General features: G+C 41.8%; 1 protein-coding gene across 1 annotated transcript in view; it reads left to right on the top strand.

Annotated features, from left to right (window-relative positions):
• Grm3 (glutamate metabotropic receptor 3) overlaps window positions 1–24,583 on the top strand; it is a 222,005-nt gene that overhangs the window by 183,125 nt on the left and 14,297 nt on the right. Inside the window, exons 4-5 of the mRNA XM_013350444.2 lie at window positions 13,061–14,127; window positions 23,864–24,038. Of these exons, the coding sequence (XP_013205898.1) occupies window positions 13,061–14,127; window positions 23,864–24,038 (1,242 nt within the window). The remainder of the gene's footprint in view (window positions 1–13,060; window positions 14,128–23,863; window positions 24,039–24,583) is intronic.

Below are 24,583 nucleotides of genomic sequence, written 5' to 3'. Positions count from 1 at the left end.
ACCTCCAGCTGGTGGTAGCGCAGTGGCTGCGCACCCACAGACACAGTCCCTCCCTCACTTACTCATTCACTCATCTTTCCGCAAGTGTTTCCTACGTGGTAGTGACAGTCACTCCCTCAGCCTACCCAACGGTTACCAAACAATCTCTGCATGTTAGACGCTGACGTAAGAACTCTAAAGTTCACAATACGTGCACATAAAACACACACCAACAATGTGAAGTGACCACTTAGCAGTGAGGCTGAGATCTCAGTGAAGAGACCAGGCTGTGGGGACAGTAGCACGCCACAGCGCCAGACTTGAGTGGACTGGAAACCCAGAGCAAATACATATCGGATTGAGGTAAATCACAGTGGAGATCTACATTCAGGGCCCCAAATGCACAGTAGAGGCTGTTATGGTCACATGCGGCATGTTTAGGTGTGTTCTCCATCATCAAGCTTCCTTGACAAATTTTCGCTCTCAGTTATACAAGAAAATCAAATTTAAAAATTTCTCTTTACATTTTTTTTTCTAACTAGAAGCATTTTCTTTCTGTCTTGACATTTTTTGGGGGGAAATGACATCTCAGTTTTAGAATGTTTTCTTCCTAAGACATCATTTAAAGAGGTAAAAATTCAAATATATTACCGAGAAAACTGTTCTCCAGGTGGGGAGCAGGCAAGAGCATCACTTTCCAGCTCTGGCTGTGTCCAATTGTTCCAGTGCAGAAGGGAAGAAGCATTTTCTCTAAATGAAAGGACACCAGTGCAGGCATTTGAAGCTGTAGCATGTTACAAGTCAAACATTTCTCATATTTACTTGAGCCCATTGCCTTTGTATTATATTTATTCCTTCATATTTGTATGTGTATGTACATGGTATGCATGCATGCGTTTGTTCTGCGTTGGGGTACGTGTGTGCGTGTGTGCAGACGCATGTGAACATATGTGTATGCATAAGGCAGAATGGACATCAGCTGTTTTCCTTGACCCTCACTCTCTAGTTTGTATATTGAGGCAAGGTCACTCATTGAACCAGAACACTCTGGTCTGACCAGTCCAGCAAGCCAGATTTCTCTGGGAATCCCCGGCTTCTGCCTCCCACGTGCTCGGACTGTAAATAAGGAAGCAGAGTCAACTGTAGTCCTCATGCCGGCTCGACATGTGCTTTACCCACTGAGCCTTCTCCACAGCCTCATGGCTCACAGTTCCATCCGAAACATAAGGGAGGATAGCTTGCGCTCTTAAAAAGCTTATGATATAGTTGATTATGGAACGGTAATTATAAAATTCTTGCAGGAAAAAGTGCAAGTGGGAAAGATAATCAGTGTCAAGGAAAAGACGTAGCATATAAGTGTGACAAGCTTTACTTGGGCCACCAACCAGCTCCCTAATAAGGACAGGGAGACATAATATTAATTATGAACGCTCAGCCTTAGTTTAGGTTTGTCCCATTAGCTGTTATTACTTATTTTAACCTCTTTCTCTTCATCTACATTTTGTCTCAGTTTTTTTTCCTTTTCTTTCATTCTGTATGTCGTACTTTCCTGCTTTCTCTGTCTGTCTGTCTGCCTGGCAGCTGCCTGGTTAGCTAGCCCTGGGCATCTCCCTCTCTTTGTTCCTTGTCTCTCTATCCCAAGCCTAGATTCCTCCTCCTACTTATTCTCTGTGCCCAACAGCTCTACCCATCCTTCTGCTGCCTAGCTATTGGTCCTTCAGCTTTTTATTAGGCCAATCAGGTGCCTTAGGCAGGCATGGTGAAACAAATGCAACACATCTTTACATAGTTAAGCAAAGGCAGCGTAAACAAATACACACAGCTTTATATAGTTATAGTAATATTTCACAACATGTATGAAATCAAAGAGAAGGATTGGTACTTCCAGTTGAGGACCAGGAATGGTGCAAGGAATGTGTGTGCTGGTCTTGAAGGATGTTTTTTTTATATTGAAGCACGGGGAGTATTGAATAAATTTGAACAATGAAAAGTACAAACTTTCCTGCTTCATGTGTTGGGGGGGCATTTAGATACCGTCAGGGATTATGAAGTTGTTAGAATGATAAGAGCGACATGAACCATATTACATAGGTCTGTGAAACTCAAGATGATATGCAATTATGTACAGCGTAGCTCAGGGACATATCAGCTCACTAGACGTAAAGCAACCTTAAATAAAGTAAATAAATTGAAATAAAACGAGATTATCCAAAAATGGATAATTATTATATGCACACATGTATGCATGTCATGATAACTTTTAAATCTTTTTCAAAACAGATTTCCAAATTAGGTACTAAAAACTAATTCCTATACCCAGTAATGAAAACTATGTGCCACCGTCAATCTAGGTTGATAGATCACAGATCTTTTTCTTTCATATGTGTCTTTTTACCTAAGAATACAAAGGACCGCTATCACTTAGTGCAACAGGAAAGTCATTTCAGCTATGCAAAATGGCACAATGAGATGCTAGCGTTGTGCTATCTTACAAATATTATGAGCAGCAGAAGAATTAGCTCAGCGGTTAGGAGCACCTGCAGATCTTATACAGGGCCAGAGTTTGGTTTCCAATATTCATTGCAGGCTCAAAATAGAAATTCTGGCACACAGAAAAGAGGAAGTTTTATAAATGATAATTTCTTGGTTTTTTTTTTCACTTGATTATTTCCAGGGACATGGAAACCCTTTCAGGGTGGTATAGGCTTGGAATTTCTTAGCAGTGGATATATATGCTTAGTGACCTGACAAAGCTCCTTGCAGTCTCACAGCTCAACAATGCTGCCCCTCTGTGTAGACACTAAGCTATGTGGCAGTGGCTTACAAGCAAGCGCATGGCAACCTGATGATGAACCAGCGTTCTGGCAGAAGTTATTAATTCCCCTTGTATTCTCCTTCCATGGTGCTACAGAGAGTCAAACGCGTGCATCCGACAGAATAGAAATTAATTTGTTTCACCCGTGAAAACGTACGTTCCTGCACAGTACGCTGCTGTACTTATCCTTGACACGTTCATTCTCTCAGACCGAATAAAATTTCTGCCGCTCTGCTTTTCATATAAAGAAGTTTTGTGTGCTTTTAAAAGAAGGAAAGCTCATTTTATTAAGTACATTCTTGGTACTGTCACTGCATTCTTCAGAACACGGGCCCTGCTACCCATTTTCATAGGCTTTGCAGTGCAGACTTACCGGGGCATCTCTGAGTGGGATTTTTCCTGGCAGCTTACACCCTTTGTCCATTGCCAGTTTCATTCATCCCTGTACTTAGGTCAGTCTTCTGGAACACGAGGAAGTGATCTGTGACAGAACAATGGAAGCTTAAGCCTTTGCTTGGAAAAGTCTCAGATATGTATTTATATATGTTTGCTTTAAAGAAAGTGGTTTCCCTTTTCTCTGTTTCCTATACCTGCTCTCATAATGACCCAGCCACGCTAAAAATCCTAAGTACCAATTACATTTGCCTTCAAATTTGAATTTCTCTTTGAAAACTGAGCATGATTGACGAGTGTTGCAACATCAGATATGATCCTGGACATTTAGCATTGTTCTGGAGCTAGAAGTCACACAGAGGGAAGTCCTGACAGAGATGACACTAGGGTTTCCTTAGCATCAGACATGATGCGTGCCAGCTCTGGAAGGCTCGATGCCTCCCACGCCTGCCTCATGCAAGAGAGTGTGCGTCTTCTCCTGGATCTGACTGGAGATGTTCTTCTGGGTTGACTTTCCAATGCTTGAGAAAAGGGGGCCATGAGTCATCTGTGGGGGGTGGCAGGAAGAAGGTGTCATGAACTCACTCAGCTGAGGCTGTTGGTGAGTGGGGAAAGGAGACTGGGGAAACGAGCAAGCTGGAGTTGGCTCAGTAAGAAGTGGTGCAGAAATGCAACAGTCAGGCTGAGATGCTGAGACCATGATATCCTTGGCAAGGCCATTTTCTGTCTACAATTTAGGAACTAAAATTTCCAAAATCTATCTAGAAATCCAGACATATCTTGCCCTGAGTAAAGATCTCTGGTATTGTGGTTCTGATATTTGTTTTTAATGAGGGTGTGTATTGGATTTTGTGAGACACTCAGCAGCATCCAGAGCTCTGACTAGATGGCAGTAGCAAGAACACTCCTGTACCCTTACATGGACTGCAGAATAGTATGTCAAAATGAAAGGGTCAAGGGGCTCATTTCATATAGCTGCTTACCACCAATCCTGAATCCCCAGCACCCACATTTGAAAGGACAGAGCCTACTCCACAAGTTGTTATCTGATCTCCACACATGTATGTGTGTGCAAACCCACACACACACATACACACAGAGAGAGAAATAAATAAATATACAAACAGCTAAATAAAAAGACTTGAAATATAAAAAGGTGTCAGGAATTCTTCTCAGCCTAATAATTAATTGGCCTGTGTTATTATTCAAAATTAGTATGATTTTAAAGACCCTGAAGTTATTTTAATGAGTTAATGATCAGTTTGGGAAACAATTAATGAAAAGCTATTAAGTGCTCCGCATTGCCAGATGAATGAATTGTTTTCTTTGTTCTATAGACGTTCAGGATGCCGTGAAGACATGAGCACACAGTGACAATCTGACAATGCACTAAGATAGGTTTCTTTAAAGCGCAATTCAGAGCACATTGTCAGCACAAAAGACAGTTTGGCAGCCTAATGACATCCATTCTCCTGAAATGAGTTCACACCTGAAGGTCTCACATTTTAGAACTAGATCATCGTAATCATAAGAGACATTAGATAGAAGGATGAAATCACTAGCCATCCGGATTTGAAAATTAGACATTGAGACATAATATTTTGAATTTAGTTGTAATTAAAACTAAGAATTTATGCTCATTAGATAACTGTTAGGTACAAAGGTGGGCCACAGAGTGGCAAAAGGTATTTACCAAAACTTCATTTGAAAATTACTCATGTCCAAAATAACATGGACATATAGATAGGTAGGGAGGTAGGTAGATGATATATATGTGATATGTAGATAAATGGAGATAGAAGACAGATTACTGCAAATTAAATTTAAAAGAAAGAAAATCTAACATAGGTGAGATTATAAAAGGAACTTCCTAACAAAATATTCTCAAGAGTTTGCCCTGGCACTGTAAGTAAAGGTGTTGTTCTCTGCCACACGGATGCTGAGAATCAAACCAGGTCCTCTGGAAGAACACTTAGTGCTATCAGCCGCTGAGCCATCTCAGTAACCCTTAGGAGTTTGTTAATAAAAGCTTCTCTGGTTGTCTTCCTGCAGATATTTTCTATAGGAACTTTGTAGGTTCACAATAGCATCCTCTGTTTATAAATATATCATGCTAAAAATGCCCGGGAACTACCACTTCTGTAGCAACCATCAATTGAGAACAAATGAAGTTGTACCATCATCCAAGCTGACGCATGAGCTGTGGGATCGTGGCCCAGTTCCCCATTCTCCACTGTGTCCTAAAGGACCCACTGAGATGGTGACCTAGTTGTCATCAGTAATAACTTCCTCATCAGTGCATCCTGTTTGGAATTCTCCCTTTTATTCCTTAGTTTTCCACTCCTTTCTTGTCGCGCAGATCAGCTGCTCATCTACTCAAAGCTAAGGATGTCAGACAAGCAAACAATGTACTTTGATTGTATTCATAGCTCATCATATGGTAAAATACTTGATAATGTCTAAAGTGAACAAGCAGCCAGGCATGAACCGTGGTGAATATCCAAAAGCCTGGCACCCAGACAGCTAAGCCAGCAGAATTGTGAGTTGAAGGCCAATTTGGGCTGTGTAATCAGACCCAGTCTCAGACGAATAAAATAGCAGGAACTAACTATATCTTCTCATCAATGTGTGAAAAAAAAACTCACAAAATTTTAACCAAAAGATAGACAGTATCAACTAATACTTGACGATATCATCATTTAAATGAGCTTCAATATCAGGCAAAAATAGCACGTAGTTGAAGATGAATTACATTTCCCCTCCCAAAAGCTATGTTAAATTCATAGCCCTACTTCCTCAGAATATAACCTTATTTGGGAACAGAGTCTTAAGGTTATAACGAAGTAAAAATGAGTTCATTAGTGTGGATGCCAATAGAAAGGAAGGCTTGATCACAGATACAGGAAGAGTACACTGCATTTGTTCAAAACTGAGCGATGGATCTGCAGGCAGAGACGCGCGATTTCAGGGAAGCTACACCATGTACAAGGAAGGACTGAAACAGACTCCCCTGCACAGTCCTCAGGAGGAAGCCAGCCTGCTAACCCTTGACTTCAGGCAACTGGGAAACCATAAACCGGTCGTTTCAAGCCACCCTTTGTGCCGGTTTGGCTACAGCAACTCTAGCATACTGGTGTGCTCACATCAGAGATTAGGAGGGGGGCTGCCTTTGAGGAAAAAAAGAGTAGAGTGACCAACAGGAACAAAGGAAGAGGAAACAAATATCTTAATAGTCGTGATGGATTATTTGTGTGTTCACTTGTAGTGAACTTCTTTATACTTTATAATAACATTATTACATTTCGGTGAAAGGGTTTTAGAGCTAAGCACCCATTAAATCACACACAGAGGAGTCACTATCTACAAAATGAAAAGGGCCAGAGTCTGGTGAAAAGGGCAGGAAAAGGGTGCTGGTAGATTCAGCTCACCTGAAGGAGGGATCTAACCAGCCAGTGAGCACTCTGATAGCTAAAATGAGCAAAACCCGCTGGGGCTGAGGTCCTATCTCTTTGCACCTGTTCCTGCTTTTCCTACACCTTGTCTCTTCATTCCCAGCCTTAGTCTAGAACTAGATTACTTCCTCCTGCATCGAGCTCAAGCATCTTGGCAGTGCTGTGGAATCCTGAGAGGCAGGCTCTGAAACCCGTTCTCTAAGCCTTGACAGGCTGACTCCTCGGGAGTCCCGCTCAGAAGCCCCAGCTCCTCAGTGTCTTCTCTCAGACACTTTCACTGTCCATGTTAGGGTCTAGTTGAACATTCCCCATAGGGTAGACTGAGTCCAGGGACTATGTGGCACTGGACCCCAGCTGCTCTTCTCAGTTGATAACCACAAGAATTGCCTGAAGCATCCGAAGGTGAATTCCTGACAGCCAGAGCTTCATTCATTGTTTCCAGTCTACTTGATGCATGATATTTATAAAAGAGTTGGTCTGCTCTAGCCCAAGGAGCTTGGCTGAGTCACCTTTAACCTCTGACACAGTCTGTGGAGGGAGATGATGTTTTCTTCCTAACCTTGACTTTACTGCAATTCATCAGATAGGTTCACAGCCACATAGTGAGGCTCCAGGTTTACAATGAGAGACATGTTGCTGTCAGCAGCTTTGCGATCTTAATTAGTATTTAGCAATGTGAACCTGGGCAGTAGAGGTGATGTCACTTTCCTGAAGGCCTCCTAGGAGCTGTATTATTGTTTTACCTTAATTGGAGTACTGAGAGAGAGAGAAAAAATGAACCAATTTAATTTTCTCTTACATTGCCCTGTGGTGTTTCTAAGAAATAGTCTTGACTTATCTCTATCAAATGGGTCCTAAGGGGGCTGGTTGCCTTGGTACTAAAACTTACAAATAAGTCCACTTGGAACGGGGGTCAGTGCTAGTTGGCTAATGAGCTACTCCAAAAACCACTGTCTTGACCTGAGGCCATTCAGTGTCTGAAAATGAAGAACTGACTTTGCAGTTTTAGAGGAAGACGGGGCTAGAAATTGGGTTAGGAAAAGGTAGTAGGTTTTTTTGTTTTGTTTTGTTTTGTTTTAAAAAGAAAAAAAGGATTCCACCTTCCTGTTTTGTTATTCTTTCCCTGCTTTTAGTCTGGATTCTTTCAGGCTGTTGCAATACAATGAAGGGTGAAGTGATTTATTTTCCATATCGAATGTGCTCGCTCCCGCGGTGAGATCCCACTTGAGAAACAGCAAGTCCCCCAGGTTTCCCACACTAAAGAGCTAGGCAATTGATTGCTTGAGAATCGTGGTTCTGGTTCACTGGGTCTTAACTATCTCCCTAGAGAGTCATTTGACCTGGAGGCTACGCTAACTGTATCCGGAAGGTGACAGAAAGAATTCACAGGGGCTTCGGCTGTCCTGCCACTCCAAGTCACATCAGGACAGTAAAGTTTGCTTTGTCTCACTATCAAGGCCATTGTTGTCTTGGAAACCATTGTTCCCAGACAGGACTACCCTCATGTGTGGAGTATTATCTCAGATGTAGTTCACCTTTCTCTTCTTGAATCTCCTTTGTTCCTCTTCATGCTGGTACAAACGCAGCACTCTGTATTTCAAACTAAAGAGCCAGCACAATTCTGACAATGAATTGTGGTAGGATTTTTAAAGTATTTATTTGAGAAACTGTAATGTGATTTTTTGAGTTTCAGGATTCAGACAGTATACTGTATTTTGTTATATGTTTTATAGTTTAACAAATTTAGTAAAAGGTGAGTTTTCATTAAGGAACAATTTCTACTAGGGAGATGGTTTGATCAGTAAAGTATTAACAGTGAAAGCAAAATAACCTGAATTCAACCCCCCAGAATTCAACACACCTGTAATCCCAAAGCTATAATCCCAGTGTTGGGGAGGCAGAAACAGAAGCATCTCCAGGACGACCTAGCTCCAGGGTCAGTGAGAGATCCTATCTCAAGATATATGATGGAAAGGAATTAAGGAAGATCACTGCGCTCTACTTCTGACCTCCATACATGCACAACTGTGTACACACAAACATACATTTACATACACACTATTCCATTTTAATTGTATAACTTCTTTTCAAAATTAAATATGTACATATGTGTGTGAATATAGCACACTTAAGAGAAGAACAAAAGTCTCTTCCCTCGCTTTCCCCACGCGCGGTCCACCACCTACACATGTGCACTTCTCCAGTTGTCCTCTTTGCTGGAAAGCAAAGTGACCCACTTTTTACGCTATCCCCTTCTTCCTCCTGACATTTTGAACAGACCCTGAGAGGTTTTTTTTATATTCATACTTACCTGAAATTCTGTTTTTGCTATATCATTTCACAAAGCTGATTCTTTGTGTGTTTGTATGTATTCAGGCCCACGTTTATGGGGGTGCACATGTGTAAAGTCCAGAGAATAACCTCAGCTGTCATCCCTTAGGAGCTATCCACCGTGTGGTTTTGAGGCAGGGTCTCTCACTAGCAGAGTTGATTCTTGTTCTCTGAACATCCCTTCGGAAGACTTTCTCATCTGTCTCAGAGATGACGTATTTGTGATTGCATAGCATATATGAGTAGTAATAATGCATCTACATTATTCAAAGTTTAACCTAAAATAAAACTATAGTAGCCCCCTTTGCCACCAGTCGGTTTACTTTCCAGCTCCTAGCCAGTGCGGCCACTCTCTGTAGCTATCATTCTTGAGCTCCTCTGCATAGAAAAGGAAAAGGGGCAGGGCCCGTTATACCCCCATCCCCATTAACATATAGCTGATCACACATTTTGTTCTTCATACAAAGCCTTGTAACTTTGGGTTTCTTTTTCTAATATGTCCTCATTCTTCGCACAGCTGTGTAAGCTTTCATTTATTATTAATGAACCCAACTATGAATGACTGGGTCATTTTCAAGTCTTTCTGTTGTAAAGATCCTTCAGTAAACACCGGCCTAACTGATCTGTAGAATAAAGTCCTCCAATGGAAACTGCTAAGCCACAAAACGCGGGTGCAACTGTACTTTTGAGAACATTCGGACCAGTTGCCCTCCTTTGGAGGTATTCTGTTGGTTCCGTTTGCTGTCCTCCACACTGTCTGAGGTTTCTCCGCTGTTGCCTATTGTGCTGAAGATTTTTTTCTGTGTTTTAATTCTTTAACTGGTAGAGAAAATGAATCAAGACCTGATCAAGACTCCATATTGTATCAATTTAAAGCTACCTGATTTTGTTTCTAATGTTTCTGGAGGCTAGATGTCTAAATGGATTTCACTGACGTAAAAGCAATGTGTTGGTCAGGCTGTATTACCTCTTGAAGGCCCCACAGGACCTGTTTTATTTTCTTTCCAGTTTTTATTGTCCACCCAGGTTGGCAGCTCCTTTAGTGCCAGTAGTGGTGAGCTCCATCTTCTGTATCTATCACCCAAGTGCCTCCTTTAGAGCCAGTAGCAGTGAGCTCAATCTTCTGTATCTGTCACCCAAAACCCAGAAGTGAGCACCCCTGATCCTTCTGCAGAATTCTGAGCTGGGTCAGGTATTACTGGGCTCACCCATATAAAGCAAGATGTCCTTATGTCAGTTAAAAGCAATTTGAATCCCAACTTGAATTCATCTATGTTGTCTGGCATAGCAGTATCAGAGTCTTGGCATTTGGCTTGAAAAGTCTTCGAAGAACTATTATTTGACCTTTGAAAGTTTGTATTTTTCTGCAGTTTGACTAATGTTGAACCTATTTTTATGTTTAAGAAAATTAGATTTTTCTGTATAATAAAATAGCTACTCAAGTCCTTTGGACATTTTCTAAGGGTTATTAAGTTCCTTTTTATATTGGAAATCTGTACATTATCTCAATACTATTTGAAGTTTGCATTATTGTTTCTCACTTATGCTTCAATGTTCATATTTATTGGTTTGGGAAGTTTGCACGTGTGCACATATGTGTGGGGTGCATGTGTATATGAGGGTTCACATGCATGTGTGTGGAAGCGAAGATCAACCAGGGTTCATCAAGAACCATTCATCTTGATATTTAAGGCAGATATTCTCACTGGGACCTGGCAATCACCCACTAATCTGGGCTGGTTAGTCAGTGAACCCCAGGAATCATCCTGTCTCCCGCTCCCCAACACTGAGATTATGAATTCCACCAAGATGCCAGTTTTTTGCATTATTGTGGTTTTGGTTTCTGTGTGTTTGTTTGTTCTTCATTTTCAATAGCCTTTGAAAAGGACTTTTTCCACTCTGATATTAATATGCTCTTTTTATTTCTAGAACTTCTATGCCTTTGTTTTTTCCACATAAAACTTTGATCTTTTCAAAATTTATCTAGGCATAAGTAATGAGGTACAGAAAATTTCATTTTTTTCCAGCTGATTAAACATTTACTTAACAATGTGTATGTAAGACCTTCACTTGTCTCAGATACCACCATTAGCATTTATTAGGATGTAGTAGGCCTATTTATGGGTATCTTATTCTACTCTCTTGGTTTCTCTCCATAAGTATGAGTACTAATTCGACCATAATAGTGTATATCTATGAATCACCCAGACAGACACAATCTTCTTCTAAGGAAAAAGTAGCGACTAATAGTATGAAATGGAAAATACACAACAGACCAGCCAGTGTGGAATAAAAATAAAGAGCACATAGTCACTTACTGAGCCTGGTCCCGAATGAAAATTCAATCTTCAGCTGCATCTTGAAGACAATTGCAAAGTAATTACTACAAGACAGCACACATATGTAGGAGAGGTAAGCAGGCTAGATGAGAAGCTGTAAGCTGAGTAAAAACTCCCCCTTCAGCACAGTCTGCACACCTACGGCTCAGGGACTATTACAGAAGAGTGAGCAGAAAGCCTATAAGAGCCAGAATATCAGAGGTCATGCATGTCTCCTACAGATGACATGGAAACTATATCCATGATACCACACCAATGTGGTTACCAAAACAAGACCTAACAATAACAGCAGCAATGAGACAAGCTAATATGAAACGAGGAGATTTTACTGGGCCTCGTCCGCAGACAAAGAGCTCCAGGGAACTAGTGATTGACTGCTGAGAGAGATAGAATTACTCTTTTCAGGGATGAGTCCCCGAATCAGGTATTCAATGCCAAGTGGTCAGCCCTGAATTCTTTACATACAAGCAATGGAGGTTGTAGTTATATATATTTGTGTGTGTATGTGTGCGTGTGTGTGTGTGTGTGTGTGTGAGAGAGAGAGAGAGACAGAGAGAGAGACAGAGAAAGAGACAGAGAGAGACAGACAGACAGACAGACAGACAGAGTATATAACAATAGCCAGAGAAGTGGGAGCCATGATTTCATAGTAAGTAAAAGAGGAACATGGGAAAGGCTGGAGGGAGAAGACATAGGAGGGGTTAGAGAGAAGAAAGGGAAAGAGGAAATAATGTAACTATATTTAATTAAAATTAAAAACTCTTTAGGAGAAAAAGCTTCCCCTCTCAGTTCATAGTCTCCATGGAGCTCTTCAGTATAATATTTCTGAGACGTTTAATAAATGCAAAACAGGATGTAATAATAATAAATTGTATAGAAACTTATTTTTGGAGTTTAGACACATGGTCAGCGACAGTTGAGAAGGAAGAAGCTCGGGTGTTCAGACCAGCTGCTCTCCAGGACTTCCCAAAGGTGTAGCGAAGGGACAGGATCGAGAACATCTCATTGTTTGAGATCGTCCCACCCTCTACACTGGCAGTAAAGCTCACTTGCAAATGTCCTGCATACTGCTGTGTGCATAAGATAGCTAACAAAGTGGACAGCACAGCTTTGTAACCCCAGCATTCAAGATGCTGAGGTAAGAGAACTGCTGTGAATTTAAAGCTAGCCTGGGCTACACAGCAAGACTATATGCCAAGAACTTCAGAATGACTGCAAATACATTTCAATTTTTTCCTATACTAATCATCAGAAAGGTTTAAATGCATGTGTTATATATTTATATTGCGATCTCATTTCAAGGAGAGAATTTTTGCTATTAATTTTATGTTGTCATGAATATAAATAAGATGGTAAAAAAATTTAGTGGTTGTATATAGAAGTATGAAACGAGACATGAAGTTCTGCCCGATTCCCATTACAAAGATTTCAAGCAAATAGCACTTCCCCATCACAGAATACAATGTCACATGCTCCTGTGAAGTGGCGCTGTGTGATTTTCATTATTATCACTGGCACTTGGCACCCGTTAGACACACGGCAATCCTAAGTGAGTAACCTTATGAATGCATAAGCACTCTGGAAGCTTTTGATGTGTGGCTTTCTATGGTAAGTAATAAAGTGTGTCAGCCTGGGTAACGTTAGTCTCTGCTCCTTCAGTTCTGCTGAGTGTATGGCAAAAGGAATTGACTAATGACATAGGAGACACCTAAACAAGTGTTCTTTTCTTGTCTTCATTCTATGTATCAAAGCTCCGTTCAACCCGAATAAAGGAGCAGACAGCATTGTGAAGTTTGACACTTTCGGAGACGGGATGGGAAGATACAACGTGTTCAACTTCCAGAACGTGAATGGAAAGTATTCCTACTTGAAGGTTGGCCACTGGGCAGAAACTTTATTTCTAGATGTAGACTCTATCCACTGGTCCCGAAACTCAATCCCCACTTCCCAGTGCAGCGACCCCTGTGCCCCCAATGAAATGAAGAATATGCAGCCAGGGGACGTCTGCTGCTGGATCTGCATTCCTTGCGAACCCTATGAATACCTAATCGATGAGTTCACCTGTATGGATTGTGGGCCTGGCCAGTGGCCAACGGCTGACCTCTCTGGATGCTACAATCTTCCAGAGGATTACATCAAGTGGGAGGACGCCTGGGCAATAGGCCCAGTCACCATTGCCTGCCTGGGTTTCATGTGCACTTGCATAGTTATAACTGTGTTTATCAAGCACAACAACACACCCTTGGTCAAAGCATCAGGCCGAGAACTCTGCTACATCCTGTTGTTTGGAGTGAGCCTGTCCTATGGTATGACATTCTTCTTCATTGCTAAACCATCACCTGTTATCTGCGCACTGCGCCGGCTTGGGCTTGGGACCTCCTTCGCCATCTGTTATTCGGCTCTGCTGACCAAAACAAACTGCATTGCTCGCATCTTCGATGGTGTCAAGAACGGCGCCCAGAGGCCAAAATTTATCAGTCCCAGTTCTCAGGTTTTTATCTGCCTGGGTTTGATCCTGGTGCAGATTGTGATGGTGTCTGTGTGGCTTATCTTGGAGACTCCAGGCACCAGAAGATACACCCTTCCAGAGAAGCGGGAGACAGTCATCCTAAAATGCAATGTCAAAGATTCCAGCATGTTGATCTCTCTGACCTACGATGTGGTCCTGGTGATCCTATGCACTGTCTATGCTTTCAAAACAAGGAAGTGTCCTGAAAACTTCAATGAAGCCAAGTTCATAGGCTTCACCATGTACACCACCTGCATCATCTGGTTGGCCTTCCTCCCAATATTTTATGTGACATCGAGCGACTACAGAGTAAGTTTTTGACTGCTTCTATCTTTTCCTTAATTTGACTTTCTTCTTTCCTTTGTTCTTTTTTTTTTTTCTCAAAAATTTCTACCTCCTTGTCCGCTATGTTCAGCGAGTCCGGTTTCATCCCATGCTTTTTCAGACCCAGGCCAGCTGGCCTTGGTGAGTTCCCGATAGAACATCCCCATTGTCTCAGTGTGTGGGTGCACCCCTCGCGGTCCTGAGTTCCTTGCTCGTGCTCTCTCTCCTTCTGCTCCTGATTTGGACCTTGAGATTTCAGTCCAGTGCTCCAATGTGTATCTCTGTCTCAGTCTCCTTTCATCGCCTGATGAAGGTTAATATTCAGGAGGATGCCTATATGTTTGTCTTTGGGTTCACCTTCTTATTTAGCTTCTCTAGGATCATAAAAAAAAAAAGGACATAGGCTCAATGTCCTTTATTTATGGCTAGAAACCAAATATGAGTGAGAACATCCCATGTTCCTCTTTTTGGGTCTGGCTTACCTCACTCAGGATAGTGTTTTCTATTTCCGTCCAATTGTATGCAAAATTCAAGAAGTCAATGTTTTTTACTGCTGAGTAGTACTCTAATATGTATATATTCCATACTTTCTTCATCCATTCTTCCATTGAAGGGCATCTAGGTTGTTTCCAGGTCTGGCTACTGAGAACTCAAGAACAATGGCAATGGGTTTTTGATCCTACTGCATGTACTGGCTTTGTGGGAGGCTAGGCAGTTTGGATGCTCACCTTACTAGACCTGGATGGAGGAGGGTGGTCCTTGGACTTCCCACAGGGCAGGGAACCCTGATTGCTCTTTGGGCTAACGAGGGAGGGGGACTTGACCGGGGAGGGGGAGGGAAATGGGAGGCGGTGGCGGGGAGGAGGCAGAAATCTTTAATAAATAATTAATAAAAAAAATAAAAAGAAAAACAAAAAATATTTCCACCTCCTCCCTTTTCCCTCCCCCTCCCCCCACTCCCCCTCCTCCTTCCTCTTCAGTCCAAAGAGCAGTCAGGGTTCCCTGCCCTGTGAGAAGTCCAAGGTCCTCCCACCTCCATCCAGGTCTAGGGAAAGGTTCCCACAAAGCCAGTACATGCAGTAGAATAAAAACCCAGTGCCATTGTCCTTGGCTTCTCAGTCAGCCCTCATTGTCAGCCACATTCAGAGAGTCCGGTTTGATCACATGCTCCATCAGTCCCAGTCCAGCTGGCCTTGGTGAGCTCCCATTAGATCAGTCCCACTGTCTCAGTGGGTAGGCACACCCCTCGCAATCCTGACTTCCTTGCTCATGTTCTCCCTCCTTCTGCTCCTCATTTGGACCTTGGGAGCTCATTGAGCCTATAATTTGTGGTCCTAGAGAAGCTAAAAAAGAAAGTGAACCCAAAGAAAAACATATAGTTATCCTCCCGTATATTGGAAGTAGACAAGATTGCCAGGCAAAAATTGGGAGCTTGGGGGTGGGGGTGGGGTGGGGGTAAGGGGAGATGGGGAGAGAGTAGGGAGAAGGGGAGGATGGGGAAAGCTTGGGGGAATGGGATGGTTGGGATGGAGGAAGGATGGATATGGGAGCAGTGAAGTATATATCTTAATTAAGTGAGCCATTTTAAGGTTGGCAAGAGACTTGACTCTAGAGAGGTTACCAGGTGTCCAAGGAGATGTCCCCAGCTTTTTCCTTGGGCAGCTGAGGAAAGGGAGCCTGATATGGCCCTATCCTATAGCCACACTGATGAATATCTTGAATATCACCATAGAATCTTCATCTGGCATTGGATGGAGATAGAGACAGAGACCCACATTGGAGCACCGGACTGAGCTTTCCTTTGTTCTTTTAACTTAGCAATGCTTTGATGGGTAGGAGTTAGGGTAGATTCCTTTTATTTCATCTCAAGAAAGAATCAAATAATTACAAATGCCATGTTTAACTTCAATATGATATGAGAAAATTAATTCTCTATGCTTTAAGACACTTAATTAGTGCTTAGTTGCTCAGAGCACTGTGCCAGGCACAGAGGGAAAGATAGATATAACTGGAGGGCCATTCAAGTAGTTTATAATCTAGTGAGGAATAAAACATAATACATACACATAAAAGTGTCTTAATTAAATTTAAAAGGCAATTGACAAGAGAATGATACTTAATCACTAAAACCCTAATGAGAACACTTGAAATTAGACACAAGAGGATGTCGATAATAGATGCATGTATAAACTAAAGTATCACTGTAACATTAAGTCAAGATCAGGACAAAGATCTAAAACTTTTATTCATGGTTTAGAACTTCCCTGCGATTGATTAAAATACAGTCTATTGTGCATTTTCTAAGCCTTTAGTTATGTATACAAATATACCATGTATAATTATGAGTGTCTATGTACCGTTGAACTGCTAAAACCTTTATTACACGCGTATGCATAACCTAATTAAATCGTTATTTATAGAGTTCAAATTTATGGACTTCCATATAATTACCATCTCTTGTGGGGCAGATGCCATCATCCCATCATAATTTCACAAGTTGTTGAGCCATTGATAAATTAATTTTGCTTTAGTAATTCTAACTCTAGTGTCTTCAGTGAGTCATAAGATTTACTCCCTCGGGGCTGGAGAGATGGCTCAGAGGTTAAGAGCATTGCCTGCTCTTCCAAAGGTCCTGAGTTCAATTCCCAGCAACCACATGGTGGCTCACAGCCATCTGTAATGGGGTCTGGTGCCCTCTTCTGGCCTACAGGCATATACACAGACAAAATATTGTATACATAATAAATAAATAAATAAATGATTTACTCTCTCTTCTCACCATTGGTTTTTATTCTATTTTCTAAGTCATCATAAATTAGTTTTTCACGGGCCTGTTTCCTTGTTGTACCATGATTTTACAAAAGGAAGTAGTAAAAGAGCATTCCCGAATCTTCTGTTTGCCAGTAATTACAACATTGCCCCAAATCTAGGAAACGACATCTCAGAAGGAAGACACAGCAAATCCCAAACCTCAGGCATGGAAAAATCAAATAAGCAAGCAAGCAAACACCTTAAAGGTGTTTTATGGCACATCATGGTATGTATTATTAATAGAAATAAATTACATTCTTGAGGGTATAAAAAGGTATATTTTATTTGTTCTCCACACAAGCAAGTAAGCGGCAACATGTGCTTATTAATTTATCATTCTATAATGCTTTCATATTTCAACACATGTTATGGACATATACATACGCATTATTAATCTTAATATGCTATGTGAAAATTAACTCAAGTTTTAAAGTACATATATCATTTGCTTTAAGATATATATATATGTAATTTCTACCAATTAAAATGATTTTTTAAAGGAAGTAAAAAACCAAGAGCCTGAAAAAGGCTACTGTCTCTAGTTCAAATTATTCTCAACTATATGCATGAAACTTATGGACTGAATACAATAATAATCAGTACAAAAGGGAGCTTAAGTTCAATGTTAGAGTAATTGTCAGGTTTTTTAATGCTAAGATATTTAAGCATTTATTTATTTATTTCAAAATTTTAAAAATCTTTAAGAGAAGTAGTATCACAATTTGGTAAGCAAAATTAAAGGCAAAATATATGAAAAAAAGAGTTTGAACACTCAGAATTTCAGAATAAAACAGAGAAGTATTACAAATATTTTTAAAGCCCCTATCCCTAGCTGTTGTCCTTATATATACACTCACCCCATAGATCAGCATGGACAACTGATTTTTTTTTCTCTTTGGCTTTTTAAGACAGGGTTTCCTTGTATCTTTGGAGTCTGTCCTGGAACTAACTCTTGTAGGCCAGGCTGGCCTCGAACTCACAGAGTTCTGCCCACCTCTGTCTCCCAAGTGCTGGGATTAAAGGTGTGCACCACCACCGCCTGGTTGGGCAGCTGACTTTTTAATGTTGTTACTGTATTGTCATTAGTGAACCTGGTTTAGCCTATTAGGAACCAGTGGGATGATAACCATGTAGAGTTTCAACTTCTCATCCTCAAAAAAGTTGCCTTAAAGTAAAGCAGAAAATGTTACCAAAATTTTGATCTTACTAGAGAAGTTAGCACTTGTTTCTCATGCACCAAAACTTGAGTTTGCCCCTTGTATGATAGCAATATGGTAGAGTACTAACTAGATAGAATCGCTGGAGATACCAGAAATTTCACCACACTGCAGAAGTCAACAGTGAATATGAACAGAATAACTGTGAAAAGACAAGGTGGGGAAAGCAGATGTGACCCTGGAATTCCGATAAAGTTCAAATACAATAAAATCCAAATATGCCCAGGTTGATAATCTTGAAATTTAAGTAAATATAGCAAATCATCAATTATTTTTAAAGAACTGTCAGCCAATTTTGTTGGTGCCCATTGCACAATGTCTACTGTTGAAGGCGTAAGTCACAAACAATCCCACACCAGTTTGGAACTATGATTAATAGAATGGTTATTTATTTAAGGGGGAAAAACTTACAGATCACCGTCCCAGACAACAGCCCCCTGCGCAATCAGGAAGGGCACCTAATTGCTGGAAGTGGAGCCTGAAGCCAGAGAGAGAGAGTGCAGAGAAAAGTGGCCGCTTTTTTTTTTTTTACTGATGAGAAGCTAAGGACAATGGCACGGGGTTTTGATCCTACTTAATGTGCTGGCTTTGCGGGAGCCTAGCCAGTTTGGATGTTCACCTTCCTAAATATAGACCGAAGGGGGGAGGACCTAGGACTTACCACAGGGCAGGGAACCCTGACTGCCCATTGAACTGGAGAGGGAGGGGGAGAGGAGTGGGGGGAGGGGGAGAAGGGGGGTTGGGAGGGGGGGGAAGGGTGGGAGGAGGGGGAGGGAAATGGGAGGCTGGGAGGAGGTGGAAACTTGTTTTTTTTTTCCTTTTCTCAATAAAAAAAAATTTAAAAAAAAATAAAATAAAATAAAGAGAGAGAGACCACGCCCCAATGGGCTGGTATCTCAGCGGCTATTGGCTGAAAAAGCTGAAGGAGCTCCCTCAACATACTGTAGAATGAGAAGCAGCCAAGCCCCCAAATTCTACAAGCCAGCCAGAAGAAACCGCCAACACCAGCACTCTCGTGCAGAAATGTGTTAGGGTAGAAAGGCATGGACAGCTACAGTTTAATACATAAATGCAAGAGTTATTTGATCTAAGAGGTTGGCTGGGAGCTAAACCATATAGGACTTTGTAGAATGTAGAAAAGAATATAAATTTTATTTTCTATAGAAAAGGAAAACATTGGAAGATTTTTTTTGGTGACTGAAATTATTGTCTCATACTACAAAGGCAAAATAAGGGAGAGTGGTTAGCTTGCTTGGTAGGACAGAGGCTGTGGGAGCTGCATCCAAGTGTTAATATTTGAGAGGGTTAGAAGTGGACACAGTAACCGGCCACAGTGCCAGGGACAAGGCAGAGCCCATGTAACTACTGGTTCAGATGCAAGGGACTTTTTCACAATCACGGCAGCAAGTAGGGTCAACATCTATGTAGGACCCCCAGGTTCCACTTTCTATAACGCAATCCAAACTGGACTCAGGGTCACCTGAATTTACCATGATTGAGACAGGCCCGCCTTTCCTGACTTGATTGAATATACCGAAGCACAGCACTGTTAATGAGCCCATTCCAGTTTAATTCTTGTGCTCATCACAAATGTCAGCATTATTTCTGATTTTAAAAATAAAGCAATAAGGACCAGAGAGATTGTTCAGTGGTTAAGAGCACTGACTGCTCTTCCAGAGGTCCTGAGTTCAATTAGCAGCAGCCACATGGTAGCCCACAACCATCTGTAATGGGATCTGATGCCCTATTTGGGCATGGAGGCATACGTGTAGACAGAACACCCATACCATATATATGTGTAAAATTTAAAAAATATAGCATTATAATGTAATTTCTCTTAATTACTGAGTTATCAGCATCCCCTCCAATTTTCATCTAAAATATGTGTCTTACCTTTGTCCTAGCCCTACCTCCCCAGTGAAAACGCTAGGTAAGAGGATGATTTGGGTCAGCATGATGTACAAATTAGAATGTCTCCCCCTCTTGAGTTCTCCAGTGTCTGGTGCAGGCAGACTTCGACCACCCTGAAGGATGGAAAGAACTTGTCCCTCACCTTCAGTGTGTTTCTCCTAAAGCAGCGAAAGTCATGATGGAGAGCATACAGAAAGCAGGCACTGTGGAGGGGAGGTGCAGCCCTATGGCAATAAGAAGCCACTTGCAGCTCAACTTAAGATCTGATTTGGGGGGGTGGGGAGCACCTATATGTTCAAATTGGTCAGACATGGTAGTACATGACTGTAATCCTAACACCAGGGAGGCTGAGACAGGATGAGAGTGGGGTCTAGGGAATCTAACCTTCATGGTGATGCCCCGCATTAAAGAAAGAAAAAGAGAGTATTGTAGCTTTCCAGCTTCACAGCTGAGTAAGACTGTTGGTAACGTCTCTCTCCCTGCATCCCGCAGAGCAGCTTCAGGAATAGTGAAAGCTAGCCAGCAGGAATGTAGCATCTAGGGCACTTCTAGCTTGCTTACTCTATGCCCTGTCTTTAGAGATAGGGTCTTATCAAGTTCTGGTGGACAGCCAAGAGCAATATCAATAGCGTGTATTGTCATTTCTGGGACGTCCCTGACTGGCAGCTCAGAGGGAGATAGTCATCCCACATCTGTCACAGATTTTGGTTTAATAACCTCTGGTTCCAGGAGCATTGTCTCCCATATAGGACACCTCTATTCAGAGGCCCACCCCACAAGAGGGAACTCACAACCGGTACTGAAAACCTGGCTAAGAATGCACGGCTGAGGAGATCACAGGTCTCCGGGTGATTTACCACTATTCTTTGGTAAATGGATGTAGTGTCAACCTACCTCTGAACACTTCTCCGTATACCTGTGGATTAGTGTAGCTCTCAGACAGCATCAGAGATTCTGCTTTTTTTTCCAGTGGGTGGCAGTTGATACAGAGACTCACAACTGAGCACAGTGGAGAGAGTAAGTAACTGTGTGGAGTGCTGGGGTCTAAATAGGACATCTGTACCACACCACACACACACACACACACACACACACACACACATACACACACACAAGGCTCAGCCAACACTGTGGGAGGGAAGAAGAGTATATTTAAGAGTCAGACTGTGAGGAATACAGCTAGAAAGCACCCAACAAGTGCCCCCACAAACTCACTGCAGCTGGGGTTGTCTGCACAGCTGACCTGCACCAGGCTGGGCCTATCACTCTTTCTTCCTGTGTGGGAGAGAACCTCATGAGGCTCCACCCACCTGAGGGACTACTGACAGCTAATGGCTGTTGGAAGACAACTTGTTGCTTTCTTCAGTGGTGCAACCATTGCTAAGTTGTTCCTATTCTAGTAAATGGTCTAAGCGGGCTACTCTGTCTAAACCAAGTGGCTCACACACCAAAAGGATGTGAAACTAGGAAGACACGGGTTTAAAGGTTCAGGAGAAGAACAAGGGCAAACAGGACAAGGAAGACACCAGAGGAAAACCAAATACTTATTATGTACATGGATTAAACTGGCAAAGAATAATAAATAGATAATTTTTGAAAATAAAAATAAATGAAAGACAAAAGAAGAAAGAATAAGTCCAGCCCAGGTAAGAGTACAAATGCCGATAAGTGCCTCATCTGTGGATATCCTAGAGTTTTCCATCCTGGGGAAATGTAGTCAAGTAGACGAAAGCTCCTTTACACATCCAAATTCCACTGCAAAACTGAAACTTTTATCCATTTGAAAAGTTACCTTTAAAGTGATAAGCCTTGAGAGAGCCCACTGTGACCTTCCTTCTGTAACAAGTACCAAGGGCCCTGGACCCACAAGTACCAAGGGCCCTGTGCCCACGTACCACGTGCCTGTACACATGGAACCTTATGTCTTATATGCTCAACTTCTCGAGGACATAGGCCAAGCTCAAGTGACCCTTCCACTTTTGCCTTTCCTGAAGGTGTCTCTTCTGATTAGTGAGGTTCGAACCTTCACAACTTCTGTGTGAAAAGTAGAACTTTCTGCCAAATCAGAACAAATTCAATATTAAGTTGTTAGTATCACATGAACTTGACTCCTGCTGTGAAGAAATGCACCCTCCCCCATCCCAGAAATATTCAGAAATAATCAGAGCGCCATGCTAGCTGCTCTCTTTCAACCCTTTCTCTATAACCCAACATTCAATCTCCCTACAGATCCTCCACTTAACAGGCAATGAGTAGAGTCCCGTTTGAGTATGTCAGACTGACCACACAATTGTGCCAACATATGTGCTATTGATTTTTACGGAGTTTCTTTGGCCCTTGAGACCCTTATACTTCCTTCCTTAAAAAGCCTATCCGAGTTAGAACTGAATCCTTGCTGCCCAAACTGTCAAAGACCGCAGTGTCTGAGATTTTATTCTACATATTACATACCCAGTTACCACACCAGTGTCATTGCTGCTGACAAAAACAAAACGAAACTTCCAGAAAAGACTGTGATTGACGCCAACAGCAATAACAGCCATAGCCAGACTGAACATTCACCAGAGTTTCCAAGTCTCACTTCTCACACAGAGGAACAATGGTCGCTGCACTAGGAGTAGACTCCATCGTCTAAAGCTCAGAACAGAGGTAGTTAGAGCCTTTGCTTGCAAGCTAAGGAGAAACACGAGATCTACACAGGATTATCTCTGACAGAACGTGTTCACGGATTGGAAGAGTGAGTTTAAGGACAGTGGAAAAAGCAAAGATAACTCCCAAGGTTTTTAAACATCTGCTGTTTCTCAGACTGAAACAATTAGGAAAGGAGGTCAAGCTTGGTGATATGAACTTCCTTCTTTTCTACTAAATATTCAGCATAATGTGTGATTGTGGCAGTTGAGTATGTAAATACGAAAGCATTCAGGATAGGTCTACACTAGTAAATATCTGGATATAAACAATATAGCAGGTATGTAAGTCATGAAAACTTAACGATGAAGGGGAGATATCAAAAACCTGAGGTCTAAGACACTCCAGATCTTAAAGGTCTACACTAGTAAATATCTGGATATAAACAATATAGCAGGTATGTAAGTCATGAAAACTTAACGATGAAGGGGAGATAGCAAAAACCTGAGGTCTAAGACACTCCAGATCTTAAAGTTCAGATAGAAGAGGTCTTCAAAACCAGGAGCAAACACCCATTCTAGGGAGGGATATGTCTTGGCAGTCAAAATTAGGAAATGATTACTGATGTCAAATGCTGCTGTAAGTCTGAAGATAAATTCAGGGCCATAGGAACTGGTGGTGTAAAAGAAAACAGAGAGCTGTATATTAAACACCAACTTTTAATCATGTGACTTATTGAAGGAACTGGACAAGTGAACTTTGAATGAGCCATGTTCATTGGTGATAACCACCTGCGATCTAGTACTCTCATCACTGAATATCTGTGTTTTGCTATTTATGATTCAGACTTCACCAGCTCCGCATAAATATCATCATACAAATGTAAAGAAAATCAGGAAATCCATGTGAAGTCTTGGCAAGCAGTCAGAATCAACCCACACAAATGATGCTTGCTTTGAAATCCTAAATAATGTTTTCATGAATATTCCAAACACAGAAGATCCTATATAATTAGCACATAAACTTAGCTATGACAAGAACAGAGTTAATGAACGATTCTAGTTTTCTAACTTGGCCTTGTCTCAGTGTTCTCTTTAGTTGACTTCATGATGGGATTTATAGTTGGACATTCATTGAGCCAACCTTTCTTACAGGTGCAGACGACAACTATGTGCATCTCCGTTAGCCTGAGCGGTTTCGTGGTCTTGGGCTGTTTGTTTGCCCCCAAGGTACACATTGTCCTGTTCCAACCACAGAAGAATGTGGTCACGCACAGGCTTCACCTCAACAGGTTCAGTGTCAGCGGAACTGCCACCACGTATTCTCAGTGTAAGTATGGAATCACACACTAATTCATTCGCAAACAGCCTCACATGGGGAGCCAGGACAGCAGGCTCTAATATGAATATTAAATTAGGATGTGTATCAGACTGAACTATGTGCTAAGGATACAGTAAGAAGCAGAAGACTCAGCATTCTGTTTGGGTGCTAGATAGTATCTGTTATGGAAGAAAGACATGCAACCTATTCAATTAACTGTAATTGATCAGATTGTGTAGCCATAGGACCAGCCTTCTAATCTTTTTGCAATAGTCTCCTGGGTTGCCATGGGAGAATCAGTGAGTTGCTCTGGCCTCACTTTACTCATTGACTAGAGAGCAGTGTTCTATACAGAATATTCAGAGCCACAGACATATTGAGAATGCTTCATGAAAAGTGTAAGGGGGGATGCTCATCAGGGGGAGATGCTCACCAGGGGGAGATGCTCATCAGGGGGAGATGCTCACCAAGGGGGAGATGTCACCAGGGGGGATGCTCACCAGGGGGAGATGTTCACCAGGGGAAGATGCTCACCAGGGGGAGATGTTACCAGG

The sequence above is a fragment of the Microtus ochrogaster genome, chromosome 26 (genome assembly GCF_000317375.1).
Source record: "Microtus ochrogaster isolate Prairie Vole_2 chromosome 26, MicOch1.0, whole genome shotgun sequence".
Lineage (NCBI taxonomy): Eukaryota > Metazoa > Chordata > Mammalia > Rodentia > Cricetidae > Microtus > Microtus ochrogaster.
Note: the sequence above shows the minus strand (reverse complement) of the source record. Positions and strands in the feature narration are given on the sequence as shown.